Raw genomic sequence first — 23,011 nt, 5'->3', positions numbered from 1 at the left:
CAGTCTGGGACACAGACACCACTGTGTGCCGCACTCACAAACATCCAAGGCAGTGTGACAATAAGGCTCATGGCAACATGGAATGACAAGAACAGAGTCAGATCAGTGTCTACAGGCTTGACTTCAGGGTCTGTACCAACATAGATACTGAACAAATATTCTATCACTGTGCTGTGATGGTCAGGAGTATCTTACACACCAAATCATCTTGGACAAATCCGTGTAAAGTTGTATATCATCCACGCATTGATCAAGTTTGATAAGCCTCTGTCCTGTTTTCTTGTTTTCTTGTCTGAGAGTTAGGCTCTTTCTGTGAGGGGGCCCCCCAGGGTGAGTCAGTGGCCCCTGGGTGGAGTGGTCAGTCAAGTGTGGACACCACTCAGCCATGATTCCACTGACTTTACGGCCCCTTAGACAGGGGTGAGGGTGAGTCAGTGGCCCCTGGGTGGAGTGGTCAGTCAAGTGTGGACACCACTCAGCCATGATTCCACTGACTTTACGGCCCCTTAGACAGGGGTGATTCAACGACATGGACAAATCCTCTTGCCAATAATGGTTAATGACATTTCAAGAAGGGACTAAATGTAGTAGCATCACCCTAAGCACATAAGCAYTGCAATTCTTTCATTTCAAAACGCATCTCTTCCACTGAGACAAAATGAACATCCAGCCTTTGTGTTCCTTTGAATCTGCTCAGCAGTCTGTGGAGAAGGGCAGGGCATCCCCGACAGAAGATTCAATCCACATCATGCCTATTATTAGTCATAGGGTGTTGTTAGACTAGGGGCATAACTGCGGTGCAGTKGGAGGACAACATTGCYTTTTGGCCAATAGTTTAGCTGTATTTAAACTGAAGACAAGGATGAAAGCGGGAGCCAAACATGCAGTCCTTAAAGTTCTTTACATTTCTCACTCATTATTCTACAAAGAGAGTACGGCAAAAGTAGGCCATGCAAACTGATAAAAGTGTGAGAGACCTACATGATTTACTGGGTGTATTGAGACTCAGTGAAAAGAGATCCCCAGAGCACATACTCAATATCCTTCCTCTGTTCAAATGAATGGCGCGCCTCWTTCCATGATTATGTGTGAGTTAGGAATTCTTTTGGACCTCAGCTGAGATTACACAGTCAGTAGCTGAAAAAAACAAGCCATGAATTGTCAGGCTATTGTACGTTTGCTAGCTAATTTTGTATTGAATTCCTGAATTTTGAATGTGGGTTAATATTTCCCATATCACACTGGTCCTTTACTAAGGCATCTTCAAAACATTATGTGTATGCTGTATACAAGTTGTGYTCTCCTTCACTCACCTGCATCCTACCTACACTGACTCAGTAGGACTATCAAAAACCTCTTGCTAATAAAGAATCCCACACCAGCATTTTAAAGCTCATCAATATAAAACAATAATTTATTATTTCTCTCATTTTACAAGACATCAAATTGGGTACCTAATTAAGGATTTGTTAAGCTGTGTTATTTGGAGGCTTACAAAGGTAAGGCGACTACAATGTGCTTGAAAAAAAAAATAACACGGAAAGATTCTGATTTCAACAAATGATCTGCTCTATCCTGATACATACACGGCATCACTTGTTGAAGGTGGAATATGTAACAGACGATACACACTGGATGTATAACTTTTGAAAAACAGCACCCTTTCACATCGTCAATAACTGAAGTGTTTTGTTTACAAAGAACAAGGAGGTTTAGTTACATTTACAAAAGTCCTCTCAGGATTATGTGTTGACCTTCAAGCTAAATATTTCTTTCAATAAGCAAAAGGTATGCATAACAGTAAAATACTGATCAGAGATACTTATTAAAAATGAAATAAAACCAAAAWAATATGTAAATGTTGGCTGCTGTTTACTTATGGCACAGTCTTTACACACTTTCAAAACCTTCCAAAGCCAAAATATTGTTGTGAAACACTATCAATATTATTCAAAAGAGTTTACAGTTGAGCAGACACTCTTATCCAGAGCGACTTACAGGAGAAATTAGGGTTAAGTGTCTTGCTCAAGGGCACGTCGGCAGAYTTTTCACCTAGTTGGCTCTGGGATTCGAACCAGCAACCTTTAGGTTACTGGCCCAACGCTCTTAACCACTAGGCTACCTKCTGCCCCAAGAGCAAGCACAAAGGTAGAAAGCATTTGAAAACAGTCTCATAATCATCCTTATCATGTCAATCATCTTCAAWGTCGATCCGTGGAACACCTCCCAACCGCCTGCAGGGGTCAAAAGTTAATTTAGAAAAGGAAAAGGCTTTTCCTGTTTCATATTAACAAAATGTTGCCACATTGAACGAGGCAGGAAACTGTACCCCAATCCGTAGTGTCCTATTATTTACAGCACATTACACCGCAGGCCTGTACTGTCTGCCTACTACACTGTGGTGACGGACAGGAGGGAGTTGTACACTCGYGTGCCGTCAGGCGACTTAGCACCGTGGGTCAAAAGTTCCTGGATAGTCATCCAATTGTCAAAGATTTTCTTGTTCCTCTTTTTCATCATCTTTYTGTGGCTCAGTTCGATGATGTTGGGCTCCTTCTTGTCGTCGTCCAGGCTGGCCTGTTCCTTCAGGCAGTCAGCGCGGCTCTGCTTCATGAACTCGCGCCGCTGCCTCTGCTCCTTGGCGCGCACCGCGTGCTGCTTCCTCTCCCCCTTGCTCCAGTACCGCCCCATCTTCAGCTCGCTGATGGCGTCGTCGTCCGTGGTCATGCCGCTGCGCTCCTCGTGGATACGCAGGGCGCGCTCCTTCAGCAGCTTGTCCCTGACGGGCCTCTTGGTGATGTAGCGCGTGCCGTCGCTGCGGATCTTCACCTTCCACTCCATCTTGGGATCCAGCATGTCTCCGGGGTTCACGGGGTCACCGCGGCTGACCAGACTGACCAGGCTCATTTGRCTCTGGGCGTACTCCACGGCAGACTTCTGCTGGATCAGCTGCATGTAGCTTTGGTAGTGCTGGGCATGGGCCGGGATGTGKGCGTGTTTGTACAGGGAGCGGGGCTGGGCCAGCTTGTGAGTAGACTCTCCCAGCTTACGCTCCTTCCCCTCCGCCTGCGGGCCACACTCAGACTCCTTAGAGGAGGAGGGCCTGATTCTGCTGGGGCCACCGGCCTCCTGGACAGGAGACAGCAGAGGCTTGAGGATCCTGCTGTTGGGTCCTGCGCTACTGGAGGCCCCAGACTCGCCCTGGTTCTCTGCCCCCCTGCGGAGGGAGTTGTCTGGGGACAGYTCTAGGGTGAGGGGGGTGCTGCGGCAGCTCTCACCGGTGTTGTAGGCGCTGGAGCTGTCCTTGTCTGACTTCTCCGGCAGCTCTGTGATGTCGGAGAGCTCATGGCGGCGCGCGTCAATGCTGGTGTTGTAGTTGTGGAAGCCGCTGTTGTGCAGCATCCAGGACTCGCGGTACTGCTCCCTCAGCTGCTGCATCTTGTGGGCACGGACGATGTTGAGGCACTCCAGCTCAATGCTGCGCAGCTCCTCGTTCAGCAGCTCCAGCTCCTTGTCCACCCCCTGTTCGGCCCCTCCAGCCCCTGCACTCTGGCAGTACAGCTCCTGGGAGCCCCCCGCGCTCCTCACCTGGCACTTCAGCTCCAGGAGCTCTCGGAAGCGCTCACACTCGTCGGCGGGGATACCCAGGAAGTCAGCGTGGTCGTAATCTGCAGAGATGAAGGACTCACCACTGAAGGGCAGGTCAACGCTTCCCAGGGTGTCCTGGCTGTAGGCCAGCTTCCTGCGGCTGCAGCTGCCCAGCGTGTTGGAGGCCGCGGTCTGGTCATCCCCCAGGTTTTCTTGCTCAGAGCTCTCGTCGTTGCGCGTGCTCTCGTCGGTGCGGCCCACCCCGCTGTCTTTCTCGTGGTGGTTGGACAACAGAGTGGCTGTGTCAGTCGTTCCACCATCCTCCTCACGCTTCTTCTGCAACACCAGACAATAGGATGAATAATTGAATCACCTAACATTATTAGATGTGTTTTCTCTGTACTTGGCTACAGTATGTGAACCTACCCGCTTCAGAACTACGGGATGTAGAGATGTAGAGTACAATGGGCCATTATGGCAACTGAGAATATTCTACTCTGTTTGGGAATTGGCTCACTGTCAGTAACATGCAGGTGAGCATATGTGACTCTGTGATTGATTGTTGACTCATGCTGTGTGTATGCATGTGTCTACAGTTCTGAGTGGCTCTATGCCGGCTGCTGTACACTACCTGCTGCAGCATGCTGGCGGTGAACTGCATGGCCTGGTGGTGCTGCTGCTCCAGCATGTCCATGTGGAGGTCATCCAGGAAGTCATTCCTGTCATCATCCATCCAGCCCTCATCCAGCTGGGACACRGGGGTAGGAGAGAGGAAGAGGGAGGATGACTTCAGTCGCTGCCAATTAAGGCTACAGTACAACTTAGGAAACAGACAACTATACACAGTCTATGCATGCCTAGTACTATAAAGGATTCTAGGAGGTGGGTGGTGAGTTTACCTGGATCTCTGGTCTGGCCACCAGTAGACACACATTCTGATTCTCCTCACTGGTCAACAGAGCCACAGCATCCTCCCGGTTCTGGATCTCAATCCCGTTGATCTGCAGCGAGCAGAAGGAATGGAATTAGAGACGGGCTCGGAACCGGTAATGCATTCATTGGAAGCATTGTGAGTGTTCTGTATCCTTACCTGGATAATTCTATCTCCCTCTCTGATCCTGCCATCCTTTGCAGCGATGCTGTTTGGGTCAATCTAAAGAGAGAACAGGAGAGGATTTTTCATTTCAAGCAGACCTTTGGTCGGAGACGAAAGACACAGCAAAAAGAAAGCGGGAAAAACATCTCTGCATAGAAGTAAATGCAATTCTTATCCGCAGGTTTTGATATTCCTAATTCAGAGGTGTGCCGTCTGTTACCATAAGATGATGAGTTCTAGGCATCCATTATCCCCCTCTTTACACCCTAACAACAACATCTGGCCGTTGTTGAAGGTGTGCCACATACCTCACTGACGTAGATCCCAGTCTCGTCCTCATCATCAGTCCTGTAGCAGACGGTCAACCCAAGCTTGTCCTGGATGTTGGCTCTGTACAAATCCACTTCCTGCAACAAGGCAAAAACAGCAAATTAAACATCACAAATGTACTCTCTCACAATGTGTGGAGTGGAGTTCCATGGTTGCTGTTGTTTTCTTAAAGACACACCCAGCAGTATATTGAGTTCAACCTAGGTCCACACACACACACACACACACACACACACACACACACACACACACACACACACACACACACACACACACACACACACACACACATCAATCGTAATAATGACTCCTTTAATTGCGTGCAGCCTATGCCCTGTAACTTTTCTAGGGGACAGTGACAGGATGAGGGATGATCCACTGGCTTGCAGCTAAGCAGTGTCCCGTTTGTTACTAGTCAACATGTGTAATCTGTAAGATACCGACCCTGATAGTATACCTCGGGCCAGGGGTGGAGAGACGGTTAACCCCCCCCCCCCAACGCAACTGTTCTCTACCACAGCAGCTGACTACTGAAATCTCCAAAACAGAACACGCAGAACACTCTGGGGTTTCAGACAGGGTTAAAAAAAAGGAGGGATTTTCAAAAACACGTAAACAAAGAGTAAAGTGTACACAACATGAGACCTAATTTTCACGAGACGGCACATGTAATCGACTACAGTGACTTTCGCTTTACCATGTCGTTACAGTGCAATACCCCTTTAAAAAGCCCCCAACCCTTCGTCTGAATTGATAGTCAGACTAATTCAGGATTTTATTSTGGACCTACATCATAAGCCGTCTAAATGTTGCATAAAATCATTATGCAAATGTTTTAACACAAGCATTCCAGTGTAAGTGTCTATGAACACTGGGGCAGGGAGGACTGAGACAGGACCCCTTCAAAGGATGAACGGAAGAACATCAGTGGGATGGTGGTGGTGAGCTGAGATCATCACAGGGAGGCCACTGGCTCCTTTGTCATTGTCCACAGTATTAAGATGCGTGGCTCTGAGCTAGAGGGCTTCATCAGATCCACCTTGGGTCTAGGACAAGGTCAGGGCAGGGAGTCTGCGCTTTTGGCTTGGACAGCTTGAACTCCCTGGCTTCATGTTTGGCGATTGGTTATTAATGCACTGCAGTAGTTGGGAGGGGAGGAGGGAAAGAGGGGGGAGCACCCTGAGACCTTGGAGTCTTTATCTCCCGGCTACATCCTTCCTCATCAGGGCCCCATCACGCCATTGTTAATGTGCATCATCAGATCCATCACTCTGGTTCCTATTATCGGTGCCATCTAATTATCCTCAGTGCATAAGCCTCTTGGAGCGCCCCCCTCTAAAGCAAAGACGCATTAGGCGTTGTCACAAAATAAGTAATGATGTCACCATTTAGCATCTGCTCCTGGGTACTATGGAGCAAACAAGCCACTCGATTTCCGTCTGGCCTACATACTCAGTGTCGTTACGGGGGTAGAGTGGGCTCAGCTCATCGATAACGGTGATATATTGGGAGAATGGGCCTTGTGGTGACTAACAGAGCTATTGGGACGGAGACACAGTGGCTCAGTGATGGGACGGCCAGAGGAATACGGCGTCGCATGTCTGAATGTTTCTCTTCATTGAGAAGGGGAGAAAGGCGGTGAGGTCGAGAGAGTGGGAGAAGAAGAGAGAGGTAGAGCGTGAGAGTAGGTGAAGGAGAGAGGGGGGATGGGTAGAGGAGGATAAGGGGGAGATGGGGGGAGGGAGAAGACAAGAGGGAGTCGTCTGTATTTTACCTCATATTCCAGCTCCTCTCGCTCCATCTCCTGCTGCATGCCCTCCAGGAAATCATTGGGGTCAAAGTACTCGTGCCCGGGGGAATGCCTATGAACGCAATTCAACACAATAAAGATAGTTCCTACAGGCCTTGTCATGATTAATCTGTTATTACACAGAAATACAATCACAATACATGACAGTACGTCAGTGTTAAGTGTGTCACTGGATTGAAATGAAATTATCCCAATGTCCCTAACGTAAATCTTATCAAGTGACATCTCACGCAACCAGAACTTTCAGTAAATTGTGAATTACTTGAGAATGGAAAACAAGTGCCCACATTCTTTTGTGAAAGTCTAAGTTTTAAATCAAGTTAAGAATTGTTTTTGGCCTGAGGTTAATCAGAAATGGAAATGCCATGTTTTTAATTTGACTCTGAAATATTTTATATATTTTTAAACACGATTGACCTATTAAACTGCTCCTGACAATAATGTGTTTGAGTACCCAGACTGTGAGCTCCTGGCCACACATAGACACAGCTAGCGGACGACAGACAGGAAGTCATTTAATATGCAAACACAAATTAACAAGGCCATCTTCATTTGGCCGTGTGCCCCAGGACTTGACATCTCGCTTAGTAACAGGTGTAACATTCACATCTAACTTCAGTTAGAAGGCATGAATACCAATTTGTTCGTGTGAAAACACACCARGTTCCATTGTAATGAACTGGCAAAGTGACATTTTACAAAAATCTGTATCAAAATACTCTCTTTACTTGAGCCCTTTCTATACTGACCAGTGACATGGTCAAAGGACTGAGTAAGTTTTCAACAAACTAGTTTTGCCTATCAAGTCCTTAACCAATCAGTGACCATGAGGGAAAGGAAATAAGAAACAGAAGGATCTAGTCTTTTAACCCCGTCCYTCCCCTTAACTCCAACCCATCCGATAGGACAGTGTACTGTAACTCACTCCTCAGGCATGAGGTACTGCTCCAACACAGCCACGGTGGGGGCGGCGGCAGGCAGCTTGGTGAGGGCCATGATGTGTTGGAAGGTGATGTCTGTTTGGGTGCTGATGTCCACCACCTGGGTGTCTGAGGCAGGGCTGGAGGGTTTGGGGCGGGGGGCCCGGCGAAGCACCTGGACCATGATGGGCTCCTTGGCTGTGCGGAAGGCCTCCACTGCCTGGTCATGGGTGGCCTTGGACAGGTCCTTCCCATTCACCTACACACACAGACAGAGACAGAATATGGTTACTTTGGGATTATACCTATAGACTTCCAGCCATTGTGCTAACGCTAGTTAGTATTGGCTCGTGAAACTACCTCTCCCTTCCTTCGTACTGGACACAGAGACATAAAGATGGTATCCATGAGTTCATCGGACTCACAGGAAGTAGATAAAGGGCCTCATTGCCAAAATCCCCAAGTATCCCTTCAACTATAGAAGAACAGCATCAGGGCTCCCGAGTGACGCAGCGGTCTAAGGCACTGCATCTCARTGCTTGAGGCGTCACTACAGACAACATGGTTCGATTCCAGGCTGTATCACAACCGGCCGTGATTGGGAGTCCCGTAGGGCGGCACACAATTGGCCCAGYGTCGTCCGGGTTTGGCCGGTGTAAGCCGTCATTGTAAATAAGAACTTGTTCTTAACTGACTTGCCTAGTTAAATACAGGTTAAATAMAAATAAAAAGCRTCTGGATTTGACTTTGAAAGGTCTCTTTAGTTTCTGAGAATAGTGGCTATATGACAGTTTTCTTGTACACACTGTTGTAACAACGTGAACACAAACAGTACATGGTGTGATGAAACCGATTTAAATGACGCAGTTTATCTCTCTCTCTCTCTCCTTAACAGGCTGGGGTTTATTGTAAGTAGATGGATATCAGTCCCTCATGCTACACGAGCGCTGATACCATCATAGCATAGATGATTAAACCCTCAGATCACTGGATGAGTGTGACTGTGGATTTCCACAAAACCAGGCGGAGAGTCTTCAAGCCTGACAGTGGTGTGTGATAACTTTCTACTGCCTCAGTCTGTTTTACAGGGTCACAACCCGACGAAGCAGAATAGGACTTTAATTAAGACTGAGGCCCTCTTTAATTAATCAAGGTCGTTAGACAGTCTGCGTCGAGGAGCCCTTATTTAGCTAAGTCATTTCTGGAAGTGAAGAATCTACCCTCCCGTCAGAGATTAGCTGCTATGCAGGCTGCTGCAGTTTGTTAACCAGGGGAGATTAATTTGAGCAGTGGGCCGGGCTGCAGTGTCACACAGAAGAGGCTAATGAAGTTGGGATGAGCCACTAAAGCCAATCACCTCTCCTTATCAATCCGTATAATGAAGAGGATGTGTCATTGGATCTCATGAGAGATTTACAGTTTGTTACACATGCATTGTTTTGCTCATACACAAGTCAAAATACTATAGGACACTAAATATAATTTCATTAAAACGTGTAGCTATCCATGGTGTTTTTACGTGACAAAACATGACAAAGAAAACCCCAGCAGAACTGTGTAGCGTGCTGTGCATGTTCCCCAGAGCTAAAATCATAGCCCAAAAAACTAAGCAGGAAAGTCATTACGATGCCAAGAAGACAGCACCGCAGGAGAAGGCGGCACCCTGGGTCAGCAGACTGCCTGCCTCTACTCCCGGCTTATCAGGTCTCTCCCAGAGCCTCCGCCAGTTCCGCCCTCCATCGGCGCAGCATTTGGAATTTGTTCGYTTGTGATTCCTGGACGTGTGAGAGCTTTGATAGGATCTGAGCCCGGGGGCTCTTCTCATTTCAGAGGCTGGCCACGCTCTCCTCTCCCCCTGCCTGCTTCTCCACACACACGGCAGCCAGGCCAGGGCCAAGAGTGCACACTGTGAGCGCCCTGAGAAGACTGATAAAACCCTGGCTCAATTTATAAAGACTATAAAGTGATGGAGCTGGATGTCTAGGTTTATRCCTCTGGAGGTCATTAGACATGTTATTCATTGTTTGAAACCTTTCTGTGTCTCTCTCACACACACACACAAACACAGGATTAAAGTGTGTAATTGGTTGATACTGTTTCCTCCGGCCATATTTTGTCTCATTCTAATTCACAGCTTAACTGGGATACTGTAGAACAGGGACAGCAGCAATGTCAAGGTGACTAAATTATGGCATGTGTGCCGCCCTGGATTCTGGTTCCAGTCTGGTTGTGCTATCTAATGCCCACTATAATATCCACCCCTCCCAAGTATTTGAAAGAACTTGCCAAATGTTTGTGGTAAATTGCCAAGTGCTCTATTGTAATGTCTTAGAATGTGCTCCATTCTAAGACATTACCACAGAGCACTGAGTGTGTGGAGGGAGGATGAGGGGACATTGTGCACTTCAACTTTGAAGAGGTTATGTGCTCACTAATAACCAGAGAGGATTAATGCTAATCCCAGCCTGCAGGATAATTGGATCATCTCAAATGGGTTCAACTTCCACATCACAACTTGGCCAAAAGTAAGAGCTTCCATTTACAATTTGTACTGAATAATTGAGAGGAAATGGAATGAGAAGAAATGTGCCGAATCATTACGAAATTGAAATAAAAACTTTAAAAAWGTAATGTGAGGACGAGTGTTGAGAAGGAGGCTTTGAACACAGACTACACACAAAGAAGGTAAAAATTAAGTTCCGCTCTCCCCTTTTCTGTCTCTCTTTGTCCATTTCTCTGGGTTAGCAGTGTTTGTTCAGATCAGCTGTGAGGAACAATCTTGTTTGTGTGTCCATCCCTCTCATAGACAGGCCTGGTTGCCCTGGAATCCCACTGCTCCTTGAAGGCAGCGACCCGGAGACAATGCCAGGCCCCTCCCGGAGAGCCCAGAGAATTCCGCCTCAGCGCCCTCAATGGGGAGTCCCCTCCAAGGCAGGAAGGGGGTCCCACGGCCCTCATTCACCACCACACTCACCTCTGACATGGCACTGCCCAGTGCACTAAGTAAGACACGTAGTATTCACAAACACAATATGCACAGCTCGCTATATCGCTGTCCAAGCACAACCATGTGCCGTTATAACCCTTTATCTTCACAGAGCCTAAGCATTCACAWTCGGTTGTTGAAATTGAATCACTGAATACTGTCAAACAGTAATGAACAGCAGTTCAAGACTTTTTATCAGTTAAAATCAACATACTTCTAAAATTTTATTAGCTGTAACGTTTGCATAAGCATTATGCCAAGCTCTAGAAAGCAGCAGTGAGTGACATGTAGAAATGACTATGTAAACCTTTCATACAGCCCTCCCTCAGTGAAAGGTCTCGTAAATCCAATTTACTGACAAGAGGGCAGCGAGCTCAGCTCTGGAATAGTAATGAGGTCTGAATCAGATGCCTGGTGTATTTGTGACTGTCCAGACAGATGGATTTACTTTGTCATGCCTTTCCTTCCATTAAGACATCACATCAGATCGCTGGCTCAGACTCTATATGAGTTTTGGAAGAAGTAGGACTTGGTATGCTATATAGAAGACAAAATGTTCTGCATTTTAACATTGGTCATAAAATGAGCTATATCTTTTAATGTTGGACCTCAGACATGTTATGTGTCACGTCCTGGAGGTAATGAGGAACACAAATGGAAAGCCCAGACTTCCCTTATCCTCACTCAACCTCCCTCCATCGCCACACACCGCTAGAATGCAAATCAGTCCAGATTAAGACTTTGGCATGAAGGCAGCAGGTAGGTGTGTGTGTGTATCAGCCTCTCCCTGATTGCTGACCTGCTGCCAAATAGGCTTATCTGTCTGTTTGCGAGAACAGTCACTTTCATTCTGGCACAAGGCTGTAGCTGGGGGCTGCCTCAAGAGAACTCAAGTCATGTGGAAAAAAACATCAACAGTGCCAATTTGGAGGTGTATTGTTTTCTATGTATCTTCAAAGGCCTACACATTTGAGCCAAGTCATACAATGCAACATGTTACATTTGTCTATGCTATAGGGCCTCTMCTCACTAYGAGAGATTGCCTAGAGATTGAGAAAATTCCCCTCGGCTAGACCTTTTACCGGAATGTAAACTTGCGAACTTGTMACGTSTCGACATCTACCTCCGGAGGTCCTGCAYGACACTCGCCCGACAGTTGCCMTCCTCCAAGCAGGGCAGTGTAAAAAGAAGTCTTGTTAAGCACAACACTTCTACAGAAAAAAAAACGTAATAGCAGAGCATTGTTTTTGAAACAGCGGAAATGTATAGGCATATTTCTTATATTAGACTTGTTTAATTGAGTTTTTACCTGAAATTGCAGTAAAGCCGGTTACTCTGAAATTGAMGCTGCAACTTTAAGGGAATATCAGAACACAATAATTGTTTTCAATGCAAAACCAAGCAGGAGCGCAAGCAGCCACTACACCGTGAATTAACATTTTTTTTTTCATGTAATGATTTGCATGATATTGATGAAATGAAGCATGGTTTGTTCTAAGCAATCTAGAAATGGTTCCGCTATCGTTGGCTGAAGTTAGTCAGTTAGCTGTGAGGAGGATGCAGACATTGTGTTTAGCTTGCTATCTAYAGGTAASTGCCAAAATAAAGGAAACACTTGAGTAAATGAGGRACACAAAGTATAWTGAAAGCAGGWTGTTTCCACACAGGTGTGGTTCCCAAGTTAATGAAGCAATTCACATCCCATCATGCTTTAGGGGTAAGGTATAAAAATGCCCAAATGCTTGAAGCTGTTCTGGTGGCTCGTGGTGGCCCAACACCCTATTAAGAGACGTTGTGTATTTTCCTGTATTTTGGCAGTTTCCTGTAGTTATGTATAATATGAACAAATCTGTTTGATAACGTTACTGTACATTTACATTCATATGAGGGGGTAAGCCTTCATTTTCTCTATGATGACGTTACCTGAKGAAGCAAATGTTGTTAGCTAACATTAGCTTGCTAGCTAGCAGCTGTACAACTTTGTCTGTTAATGTCTTGCAGCTAAATTAATGAGTGTATGGARGAGAAAATAAACCATTTAAATGTCTGCACCTGCTTGTGAATTGTTGCATTATTCAAGAGTGTAATATGGTTTTGTTGCATTAATCAAGATTGTAATATGGTAGATGCATGGAAAGTTTCTCGCATAGCTAGTTGAATAGTTTGCATGCTTACTGGCTAGTGGATAGTGTGATATTTACGGTACATTTGACCTGCGAAGCAAGAATGTCACCTGTACCCTCTCTCGGCACGGAACATTCAATTGCTAATGTAAATTGAAAAGTTTATGTACATGTTATGTGCATTTTGTCCCAATGCCTCTCTTCCAACTTTTGTCAATCTGAATAAGCTTATAGTTGTTCAAACTCCAACGACTCCTTTTTTAAAGAAGAGTACATCATTAAAGACAGACGGTTTCTTGTCATTTTGATGATGAAGCAGACAGTGAGGTGAATGGAGTGGAAACTGCCAGGCAAAAGAAGTTGCCTTTCAACAGTGGGAAGGCAGGAAAGCCCTGGGAACCTCAGTCTATAGACACTTGTTCATAAGGGTTCATAAGGGTTCATAAGGGACCATGAGTGGCGATTGCTTCGCTCACTCTCTAAAGTCTCTCTTTATGGTCCGATACACTTCTTAAGCAAATTCTTCAAAGTCTGCATTTTTCTGAACAGAGAGAGAGSAGGGCTGACGTGATAGAGAGAGTGAATGGAGGCTTGAGAGCTTAGTTTCAGGGGGCCTATAGCTGCTTGAGTGGAAGCGGGAGCATTCCCAGTGTGGGTCAACCACAGTTAATACCTCTTTTATTTAACTTTGAACCATTTTCAACAAAAAAGCAGTACAAATTGAAGAGCTTGGTAATGGTCTCTCTCAGAGTGTGCGCGGTTTGTGTGTGTTTAATTCTTTTGACTGACTGTGGGGAAAGTCTTACCACACTCCGACAGTTAAAAACACAGCAGTCTTTATTTACTGCAGCAGGCAGGCTTACGGAGGATTACAGAACAAATAGCGAGAAACTAATGCCGCTAATAAGCACGGCGGGCTGAAAAAGACACTACTGTTACTTTCTCCTAATCTGATTTAAGCWTGGGACATTCTGTTATCCACAGTAGATCAGTAAAATACTCAGAATCACTTCCTTTAGGCATTCTGCTGCCTTCCTCTGTCTTAAYGAGCTCAGCGTCAGGTGCTAATCAAGAAAAAGGGCTTTCCTAGTTTCTCACACTAATGGAACCAGCATTATATTTACATTTGACCTTTGTCATTTAGCAGACACTCTTATCCAGAGCGACTTAGTTCGTGCATTTATCTTAAGAAACTCTAGCTAGGTGAGACAGCCACATTTCACAGTCTTAGAAAGTACATTTTCCCTTAATAAAGTAGTCAGTGCTAGTAGAAAAAGACAAGTGGGAGTGTTAGTGTTTTTTTGGGGGGGGGGGGACTCAGCTGTCCTGACGTTTATGGGGAAGCTTGTTCCACCATTTGGCTGCCAGGGAAGTGAAGAGCTTTGACTGGGATGAGTGGGGGGTCCAAAAGACCAGAGGTGAAAGAACGGAGTGCTCGGGTTGGGGCACATTTTACTTGCAATTTGAACAATAGTATTTAACTGAGAAGATGACTGAGAACTGCTATGAACCAGGCTGTGCTGTCTGGCATTCACTTACAGTGGTCAGGATTGTTAAGAGAATACTGGTTGGAATRTGTTCAAAGATTCATTCACCAACACTGGGGAATATATTCACTACTGGTCAAAAGTTTRGGGTCACTTAGAAATGTCCTTGTTTTTTAAAGAAAAGCWAWTTTTTTGTCCATTAAAATAACATCAAATTGATCAGAAATACAGTGTAGACATTGTTAATGTTGTAAATGACTATTGTAGCTGGAAACGGCTGATTTTTTAATGGAATATCTACATAGGCGTACAGAGGCCCATTATTAGCAACCATCACTCCTGTGTTCCAATGGCACGTTGTGTTAGCTAATCCAAGTTGATCATTTTAAAAGGMTAACTGATCATTAGAAAACCCTTTTGCAATTATGTTAGCACAGCTGAAAACTGTTGTTCTGATTAAAGAAGCAATAAAACTGGCCATCTTTAGACTAGTTGAGTATCTGGAGCATCAGCATTTGTGGGTTCGATTACAGGCTCAAAATGGCCAGAAACAAAGACCTCTCTTCTGAAACTCATCAGTCTATTCTTGTTCTGAGAAAGGAAGGCTATTCCATGAGAGAAATTGCCAAGAAACTGAAGGTCTCGTACAACGCTGTGTACTACTYCCTTCACAGAACAGCGCAAACTGGCCCTAACCAGAAAAGAAAGAGGAGTGTGAGGCCCCGGTGCACAACTGAGCAAGAGGACAAGTRCATTAGTGTCTAGAAACAGACGCCTCACAAGTCCTCAACTGGCAGCTTCATTAAATAGTACCCGCAAAACACCACCAGCCTTCTAGGCAGAGTTGCAAAGAAAAAGCCATATCTCAGACTGGCCAATAAAAAGAAAAGATTAAGATGGGCAAAAGAACACAACAATACACTGGACAGAGAACTCTGCCTAGAAGGCCAGCATCCCGGAGTCGCCTCTTCACTGTTGCCATTGGAACACCGGAGTGATGGTTGCTGATAATGGGCCTCTGTACGCCTATGTARATATTCCATTAAAAAACATCTGCCGTTTCCAGGTACAATAGTCATTTACAACATTAGCAATGTCTACACTGTATTTCTGATCAATTTGATATTATTTTAATGGACAAAAAAACTTGCTTTTCTTTCAAAAACAAGGCAATTTTTAAGTGACCCCAAACTTTTGAACGGTAGTGTACATCGTCAGTCACAGGCTTCATTAGGAAATGTGTTGATGATGTAGCCACAATAACAATCTGGACAACCCAAAACCCTGGATGAACGGAGATATCCGTACAATGCTGAGAGCCCCTCCCAGACGAGCTCAACACATTCTATGCTCGCTTCGATGTAGACAATACCGAGCCATCCACGAAGACTCTCGCTGCTCCATACAACCAGGTGATTTCGCTCTCCGAGGCGGACGTGAGGAAAACTCCAGATGGCATCCCTTGTCATGCGTCCKCAGAGTGTGTGCTGACCAGCTGGCGGTGTGCTCAACCTGTCCCAGGCTGTAGTACCCCACCTGCTTTAAGGATACCACCATCGTCCAAGTCACCAAGAAAAACAAGGTGACATGCCCAAATGACTCGCCCTGTCACGCTCACCTTAGAGTGTAGGAGTGCTTCGAGAGGTTGGTCATGGCCCACATCAAGGCCATCATGCCAGGCACACTGGCACCACTCCTAAACATTAAGAACATCTGCTCGTTCCATGGCATAGACTGACCRAGGTGAATCCAGGTCAATCCCTTATTGATGTCACTTGTTAAATCCACTTCAAATCACTGGAGATMATTTTTAAGCTTTGAGACATGGATTGTGTATGTGTACCATTCAGAGGGTTAATGGACAAGACAAAAGATTGAAGTGCCTTTGAACGGGGAATGGAAGTCGCACCGGTTTGTGTCAAGAATTGCAACGCTGCTGTTTTTTTTCCACACTCAACAGTGTCCCGTGTGTATCAACAATGGTCCACCACCCAAAGCACATCCAGCCAACTTGACACAACTGTGGGAGGCATTGGAGTTAACATGGGCCAACATCCCTGTGGAACGCTTTCGACACYTTGTAGGGTCCATGCCCAGACCAATTGAGGCTGTTCTGAGGGRAAATGTTGTACTATAAATTGTGCCTTCCTGTATTATACTTATGCCAAAATGTATTATTCTATTCTACTGCCATTTACTTTATATTCATATGTTTTCTTATTTCTTATTGWTGTTGCATTGTCGAGAAGGAACCCGCAAGAAAGCATTTAGTTGGATGATGTTTACCATGCGTATCCCGTACATACGACTAATAAAAACTTGAAACTTGATAGAACATCTGAACGTGAGGTAGAGCTGCGCGTTATCTTCACGGTTGCCTCTATCTGGTTCTCCACAGTGAGGGCAGSRGATGGAGACAAAAGGGGAGCAAGGGCTCGATCCGGTGGGGTATCACCGGCAGTGGGGCTGAGACCCAGGGCTMTGTCACCCTTCATTATAGCGCTCTTATCTCACTCCGCTGGCCCACAATCACCCAGTCCCAGAGCTGCAGCCAGACAGACAGCGCAGCAGCACACAAGCTCATTTCTCCACACACCCTCTGTGAGGACTGACAGCAGATCCTATTTTATTCCAGCAGGCAGCAGCTCCATGTCTGTTAGCGCTACCATCATTTACTCAGGACGGCACCATCACAGATATAGTAGTCGCACTAATATGTAGAGCCAGAGAAACAGCTGCTGTGTGTGTAACCTATGGCTTCCTCTCTCAATCATCTCAGAAAGCTCCCCCCATCCACAATCAAGCACACATACTGTAGTACAGACAGACACACGTTACAAACACAGCCAATCAAAATAGACGTTTAAGTGACAGTGACTGGTGGCACCAAGCGGACTCCTGCAGRGATCGCAGCAGGGCTACAGGAGCTGCCCGGAGCATTCTCAGCTCCTCATCTCCACACAGGGATCATAGCTCTGGGTCTCAGGTGGCCCCACAAGTCACAGTAAAACACACCCTGGTCACCACATTAAATGTAGCATGGGACAGTGATGGGCTCCCGGGAATAGCAGCTCAGGGAGGGCCCTTTCTGCCRCCACATCATAATGAGCCTCCATCATCTGCATTAAAATGTCCCCCGCCACTTAAAACCCTTTTCTCTGTCGGTTCAGATGGCTTATTCATGATGGTATATTGCAGACAGACACATGGGACAGATTGGTGCATTCACATGGTAGGCCTACATGCACACAGATGACTTGTTTGGTTCTCTCTTAATCATGTCCTATCAGTATCAAATACATGACCGGTCTCTGGCTTCGTGCRTAAGGCCCCAATGAAGGAGCTGTGTAACTGTAAATGAATAGTAACCATCCACACATAGCACAGGAATGGGTTTCGTTTGGATAAATGAATGCAAATCAAAGTACACTAGAACATTTCCCTGATAGCAAGAGGTGAAGCTACCAAATACATTATCATGAGTCTGAATAGTCTATAGGTCTACAGTCATGGCCAAACGTTTTGAGAATGACACAAATATTMATTTCCACAAAGTTTGCTTCAGTGTCTTTAGATATTTTTGTCAGATGTTACTATGGAATACTGAAGTATAACTACAGGCATTTCATAAGTGTCAAAGGCTTTTATTGACAATTACATGAAGTTGATGCAAAGAAAAATATTTGCAGCGTTGACCCTTCTTTTTCAGACCTCTGCAATCCGCCCTGGCATGCTGTCCCAATTAACTTCTGGGCCACATCCTGACTGATGGCAGCCCTTCTTGAATAATCAATGCTTGGAGTTTGTCAGAATTTGCGGTTTTTGTTTGTCCACCTCTCTTAGGATTGACTACAAGTTCTCAATGGGATTAAGGTCTGGGGAGTTTCCTAGCCATGGACCCAAAATATTGATGTTTTGTTCCCCGAGCCACTTAGTTATCACTTTTGCCTTATGGCAAGGTGCTCCATCATTCTGGAAAAGGCATTGTTCGTCACCAAACTGTTCCTGGATGGTTGGGAGAAGTTGTTCTCGAGGATGTGTTGGTACCATTCTTTATTCTTAGGCAAAATTGTGAGTGAGCCACTCCCTTGGTTGAGAAGCAACCCCACACATGAATGGTCTCAGGATGCTTTACTGTTGGCATGACACAGGACTGGTAGCACTCACCGTGTCTTCTATGGACAAGCTTTTTTCCGGATGCCCCAAACAATCGGAAAGGGGATTCATCAGAGAAAATGACTTTACCCCAGTCCTCAGCAGTCCTCCTCTGTACCTTTTGCAAAATATCAGTCTGTCCCTGATGTTTTCCTGGAGAGAAGTGCTTCTTTGCTGCCCTTCTTGACACAAGGCCATCTCCAAAAGTCTTCGCCTCACTGTGCGTGCAGATGCACTCACACCTGCCTGCTGCCATTTCTGAGCAAGCTCTGTACTGGTGGTGCCCCGATCCCGCAGCTGAATCAACTTTAAGAGACGGTCCTGGCGCTTGCTGGACTTTCTTGGGCGCCCTGAAGCCTTCTTCACAACAATTGAACCACTCTCCTTGAAGTTCTTGATGATCTGATAAATGGTTGATTTAGGTGCAATCTTACTGGCAGCAATATCCTTGCCTGTAAAGCCCTTTTTGTGCAAAGCAATGATGATGGCACGTGATTCCAAGCACCACCCTCCTTTTGAAGCTTACAGTCTATTATTCGAACTCAATCAGCATGACAGAGTGATCTACAGCCTTGTCCTTGTCAACACTCACACCTGTGTTAACGAGAGAATCACTGACATGATGTGAGCTGGTCCTTTTGTGGCAGGGCTGAAATGCAGTGGAAATGTTTTGGGGGGATTCAGTTCAGTTGCATGCCAAAGAGGGACTTTGCAATTAATTGCAATTCATCTGATCACTCTTCATAACAGTCTGGAGTATATGCAAATTGCCATCATACAAACTGAGGCAGCAGACTTTGTGAAAATTAATATTTGTGTCATTCTCAAAACCTTTGGTAACGACTGTACTGTGGGTTATTGTTTTAAACAAGACAATATAGATCTCTGAGCGAAAAAAGGTGGCTTAGTCACGTTTATCGTCGAAGGAATGAGCGTTACACCGAGGCCTGTACTCTGGAGCGGGATCGATTTGAAGGTGTAGGGTCCGTCATGGTCTGGGGCGGTGTGTCACAGCATCATCGGTCTGAGATTGCCTGCAATGACAACAATCTCAACGCTGTGCGTTACAGAGAAGACATCCTCCTCCCTCATGTGGTACCCTGCCTGCAGACTCATCCTGACATGACCCTCCAGCATGACAATGCCACCAGCCATACTGCTTGTTCTGTGCGTGATTTCCTGCAAGACAGGAATGTCAGTGTTCTGCCACGGACAGCGAAGAGCCCGGATCTCAATCCCATTGACCACGTCTGGGACCTGTTGGATCGGAGGGTGAGGGCTAGGGCCTTTCCCCCCAGAAATGTCTGGGAACTTGCAGGTGCCTTGGTGGAAGAGTGGGGTAACATCTCACAGCAAGAACTGGCAAATCTGGTGCAGAACTGGCAAATCTGGTGCAGTCCATGAGGAGGAGATGCACTGCAGTACTTAATGCAGCTGGTGGCCACACCAGATACTGACTGTAATTTTTGATTTCGACCCCCCCTTTGTTCAGGGGCACATTAGTCCATTTCTGTAAGTCACATGCCTGTGGAACTTGTTCAGTTTATGTTGCAGTTGTTGAAACTTGTTATGTTCATACAAACATTTACACATGTTAAGTTTGCTGAAAACAAACGCAGTTGACAGTGAGAGGACGTTTCTTTTTTTGCTGAGTTTATATCCGAAAATAGCATGTACACCTGATCTTTCTGGGTGTTTCTGTCAACATACAGGATCACACATGATAGACGAAATATCATGTCCTCATAAAAGGAACCGTCCCACCTGTCTGTCCGCCCGTCCTCCCACACAGTAACATCTGACTCCCATATCCATATGGGTCCAAATKATGATGTCGTTCTATTTCAGGAATCTGACGGACGTTTGTGGCAAATGTAATAATCTTTGTGTCATTGGTATAACCTTCAGTGTTGTATTTCCATCTGCCTGGTAGAATGGGGCCAGAGACCAACCCATGTCATTCCAGACTAAATGAAGAATAATGCTTCACAATAACACTCAAAAAGCAGCCAGCTACTGTACAAGTACACAACAGTGGGATTTCTGTGATACTGGCCATATCCGAATACCCATACCAGCGTACTAAATAGTTTGCGGGAAAAAATGTAGTTTTATAGTATGTGAAATTTCGAAAAAAAACACTATATATATACACACAAAAGTATGTGGACACCCCTTCAAAATGAGTGTATTTGGCTATTTCAGCCAAACCCTTTGCTGACATGTGTATAAAATCAGGCACACAGCCATGCAATCTCCATAGACAAACATTGGCAGTAGAATGGCTTTACTGAAGAGCTCAATGACCTTCGATGTGATGCAGTCATAGGATGCCACCTTTCTAACAACTCACTTCGTCAAATGTCTGCCCTGCTAAAGCTGCCCTGGTCAACTGTAAGTGCTGTTATTGTTAAGTAGATATGTCTAGGAGCCACAACGTCTCAGCCGCGAAGTGGTACGCCACACAAGTTCACAGAACGGGACCGCAGGGTGCTGAAGCACGTAGCGTGCAAAAATCGTCTGTCCTCGGCTGCAACATTCCCTACTGAGTTCCAAACTGCCTCTGGAAGCAACGTCAGSACAAGAACTGTTTGTTGGGAGCTGAAATGGGTTTCCATGGCCGAGCAACCGCACACAAGCCTAAGATCACATTGCGCAATGCMAAGCTCTGACTAGAGTGGTGTAAAGCTCGCCGCAATTGGACTCTGGAGCAGTGGAAACGCGTTCTCTGGAGTGATGAATCACGCTTCACCATCTTGCATTCCGACGGACAAATCTGKGTTTGGCGGATGCCAGGAGAACGCTACCTGCCCCAATGCATAGTGCCAACTGTCAAGTTTGGTGGAGGAAGAATAATGGTCTGGGGATGTTTTTCATGGTTYGGGCTAGGCCCCTTAATTCCAGTGAAGGGAAATCTTAACGCTACAGCATATAATGACATTCTAGATGATTCTGTACTTCCAACTTTGTGGCAACAGTTTGTGGAAGGCCCTTTCTTGTTACATATGGTGTCTGCGTTGCTGTGCCTACATATGGCGTCTGTGTTGCTGTGCCTACATATGGCGTCTGTGTTGCTGTGTACATAATAGGGCGTACTGGGTAGGTTTGCTGTGGTACGTAAATAATGGCGTCTGTTGTGTCTGTGTTCTATAATATGGCGTCTGTGTTGCTGTGCCTACATATGGTGTCTGTGTTTGCTGTCGTTTACGTATATGGCGTCTGTGTTGCTGTGTTACTATGGGTGTCTGTGTTGCTGTGTGTGCTGTGTATAATATGGTGTTGTGTCTGTGTGTCACATATGGGTCTGTGTTGCTGTGTCTACATATGGCGTCTGTGTTTGTGTGTTGTTGTTGTTGTTTACTATGCGTGTCTGTGTGTTGCTGTGTTACATATGGTGTCTGTGTTGCTAGTTGTCTGTGTTGCTGTGTCTCATATGGGTCTGTGTTGCTGTGTTACATATGGGTTGTGTTGCTTGTCTACATATGGGCGTCTGTGTTGCTGTGTCTGTGTTGCTGTGTCTACATATGGTTCTGTGTTGCTGTGTCTACATTGGCGTCTGTGTTGTTGTCTACTTATGGCGTCTGTGTTGCTGTGCTCTACATATATGGCGTTTGCTGTCTGTGTCATAACATATGTGCGTTGTGTTGCTGTGTTACATATGGCTAGATATGTATTAGGACCATGCTGCTAACTCAACGAGATATGGTGAGATCTGTGAATCTCGCGTGTTAATATGGGTGCTTTCTGTGTGTTCTGCTGTTGGGTTAGGATGTTTTGTTTGGGTGTCTCAGAATCTCACATGAGTGCGAAGCTTTGTGTTTGCTATGTCTAATATGAGACGTTGATTCTGTGTATGGTGTGTCTACTACCGAGGACGTGTAGTTGTATGGCCACTCGTGTTTGTGTTGTGGTAGGTGATACCATTTAGGTGAGCGATGTTGGTGTTGAGACTGTCGCTTAAATACATAGTGGGTGGTGTGTGACTGGTGTACGTTTACTAGTGCTGTGTCATAGTGTTGTGTGATGTTGGCTACATATGGTGTAACGTGTGTTTGCTGATCTGGTATACTCAGATAGAGATGTCTGTGTTGCTGTGTCTACATATGGTGTCTGTGTTGCTGTGTCTACATATGGTGTCTGTGCTCCTCAGTGCCGTCCTCAGCCTTGGACTGAGGAAGGAGGGACGGGGGACAGGGGAATGGAGGATAGGAGGGACGGGGGACAGGGGAATGGAGGATAGGAGGGACGGGGGCTGGTGCGAGGAGGAGCACTCCCCCCAGTGGCTGCTAGCCACCTGCTCCAGTGTTGAACAGATGTGGAGGCGCACCAGGGTGAACCTGCCTCTTATTGAACAGTGTAGTGGGCTCCTCAGCGCAGCCTGCTTTGTCTCCCCACCCCGCCTCTGTCAAGCCTCATTACCAGGAGGGGGAGAGCCGTCCAGGAGCTCCACATGTCATGATGCTTTAATGACAGGGGTCCTGACAGGGGGGGTTGGAGCCAYGGTGGACACATATTT

General features: G+C 45.9%; 1 protein-coding gene across 5 annotated transcripts in view; it reads right to left on the bottom strand.

Moving 5' to 3' along the window:
- Nucleotides 1-1,384: 1,384 nt before the first annotated feature.
- Nucleotides 1,385-23,011, bottom strand: part of pdzrn3b (PDZ domain containing RING finger 3b) — a 123,734-nt gene continuing 102,107 nt past the window's right edge. For 4 of the 5 annotated variants that reach the window (XM_023996164.2, XM_070445544.1, XM_023996166.2 and 1 more), the window contains 7 exons: nt 7,750-8,003; nt 6,789-6,876; nt 4,993-5,091; nt 4,679-4,741; nt 4,488-4,589; nt 4,220-4,336; nt 1,385-3,924 (listed from right to left, as the gene is read on the bottom strand). In XM_023996164.2, coding sequence (XP_023851932.1) covers nt 2,392-3,924; nt 4,220-4,336; nt 4,488-4,589; nt 4,679-4,741; nt 4,993-5,091; nt 6,789-6,876; nt 7,750-8,003 — 2,256 coding nt within the window. In that variant the 3' untranslated portion in view covers nt 1,385-2,391. The remainder of the gene's footprint in view (nt 3,925-4,219; nt 4,337-4,487; nt 4,590-4,678; nt 4,742-4,992; nt 5,092-6,788; nt 6,877-7,749; nt 8,004-23,011) is intronic. The other variant, XM_070445543.1, reaches the window with a different exon arrangement.

This window comes from Salvelinus sp. IW2-2015, linkage group LG11, assembly GCF_002910315.2.
Source record: "Salvelinus sp. IW2-2015 linkage group LG11, ASM291031v2, whole genome shotgun sequence".
Classification (NCBI taxonomy): domain Eukaryota; kingdom Metazoa; phylum Chordata; class Actinopteri; order Salmoniformes; family Salmonidae; genus Salvelinus; species Salvelinus sp. IW2-2015.
This window is presented reverse-complemented; position numbering and strand designations above follow the sequence as displayed.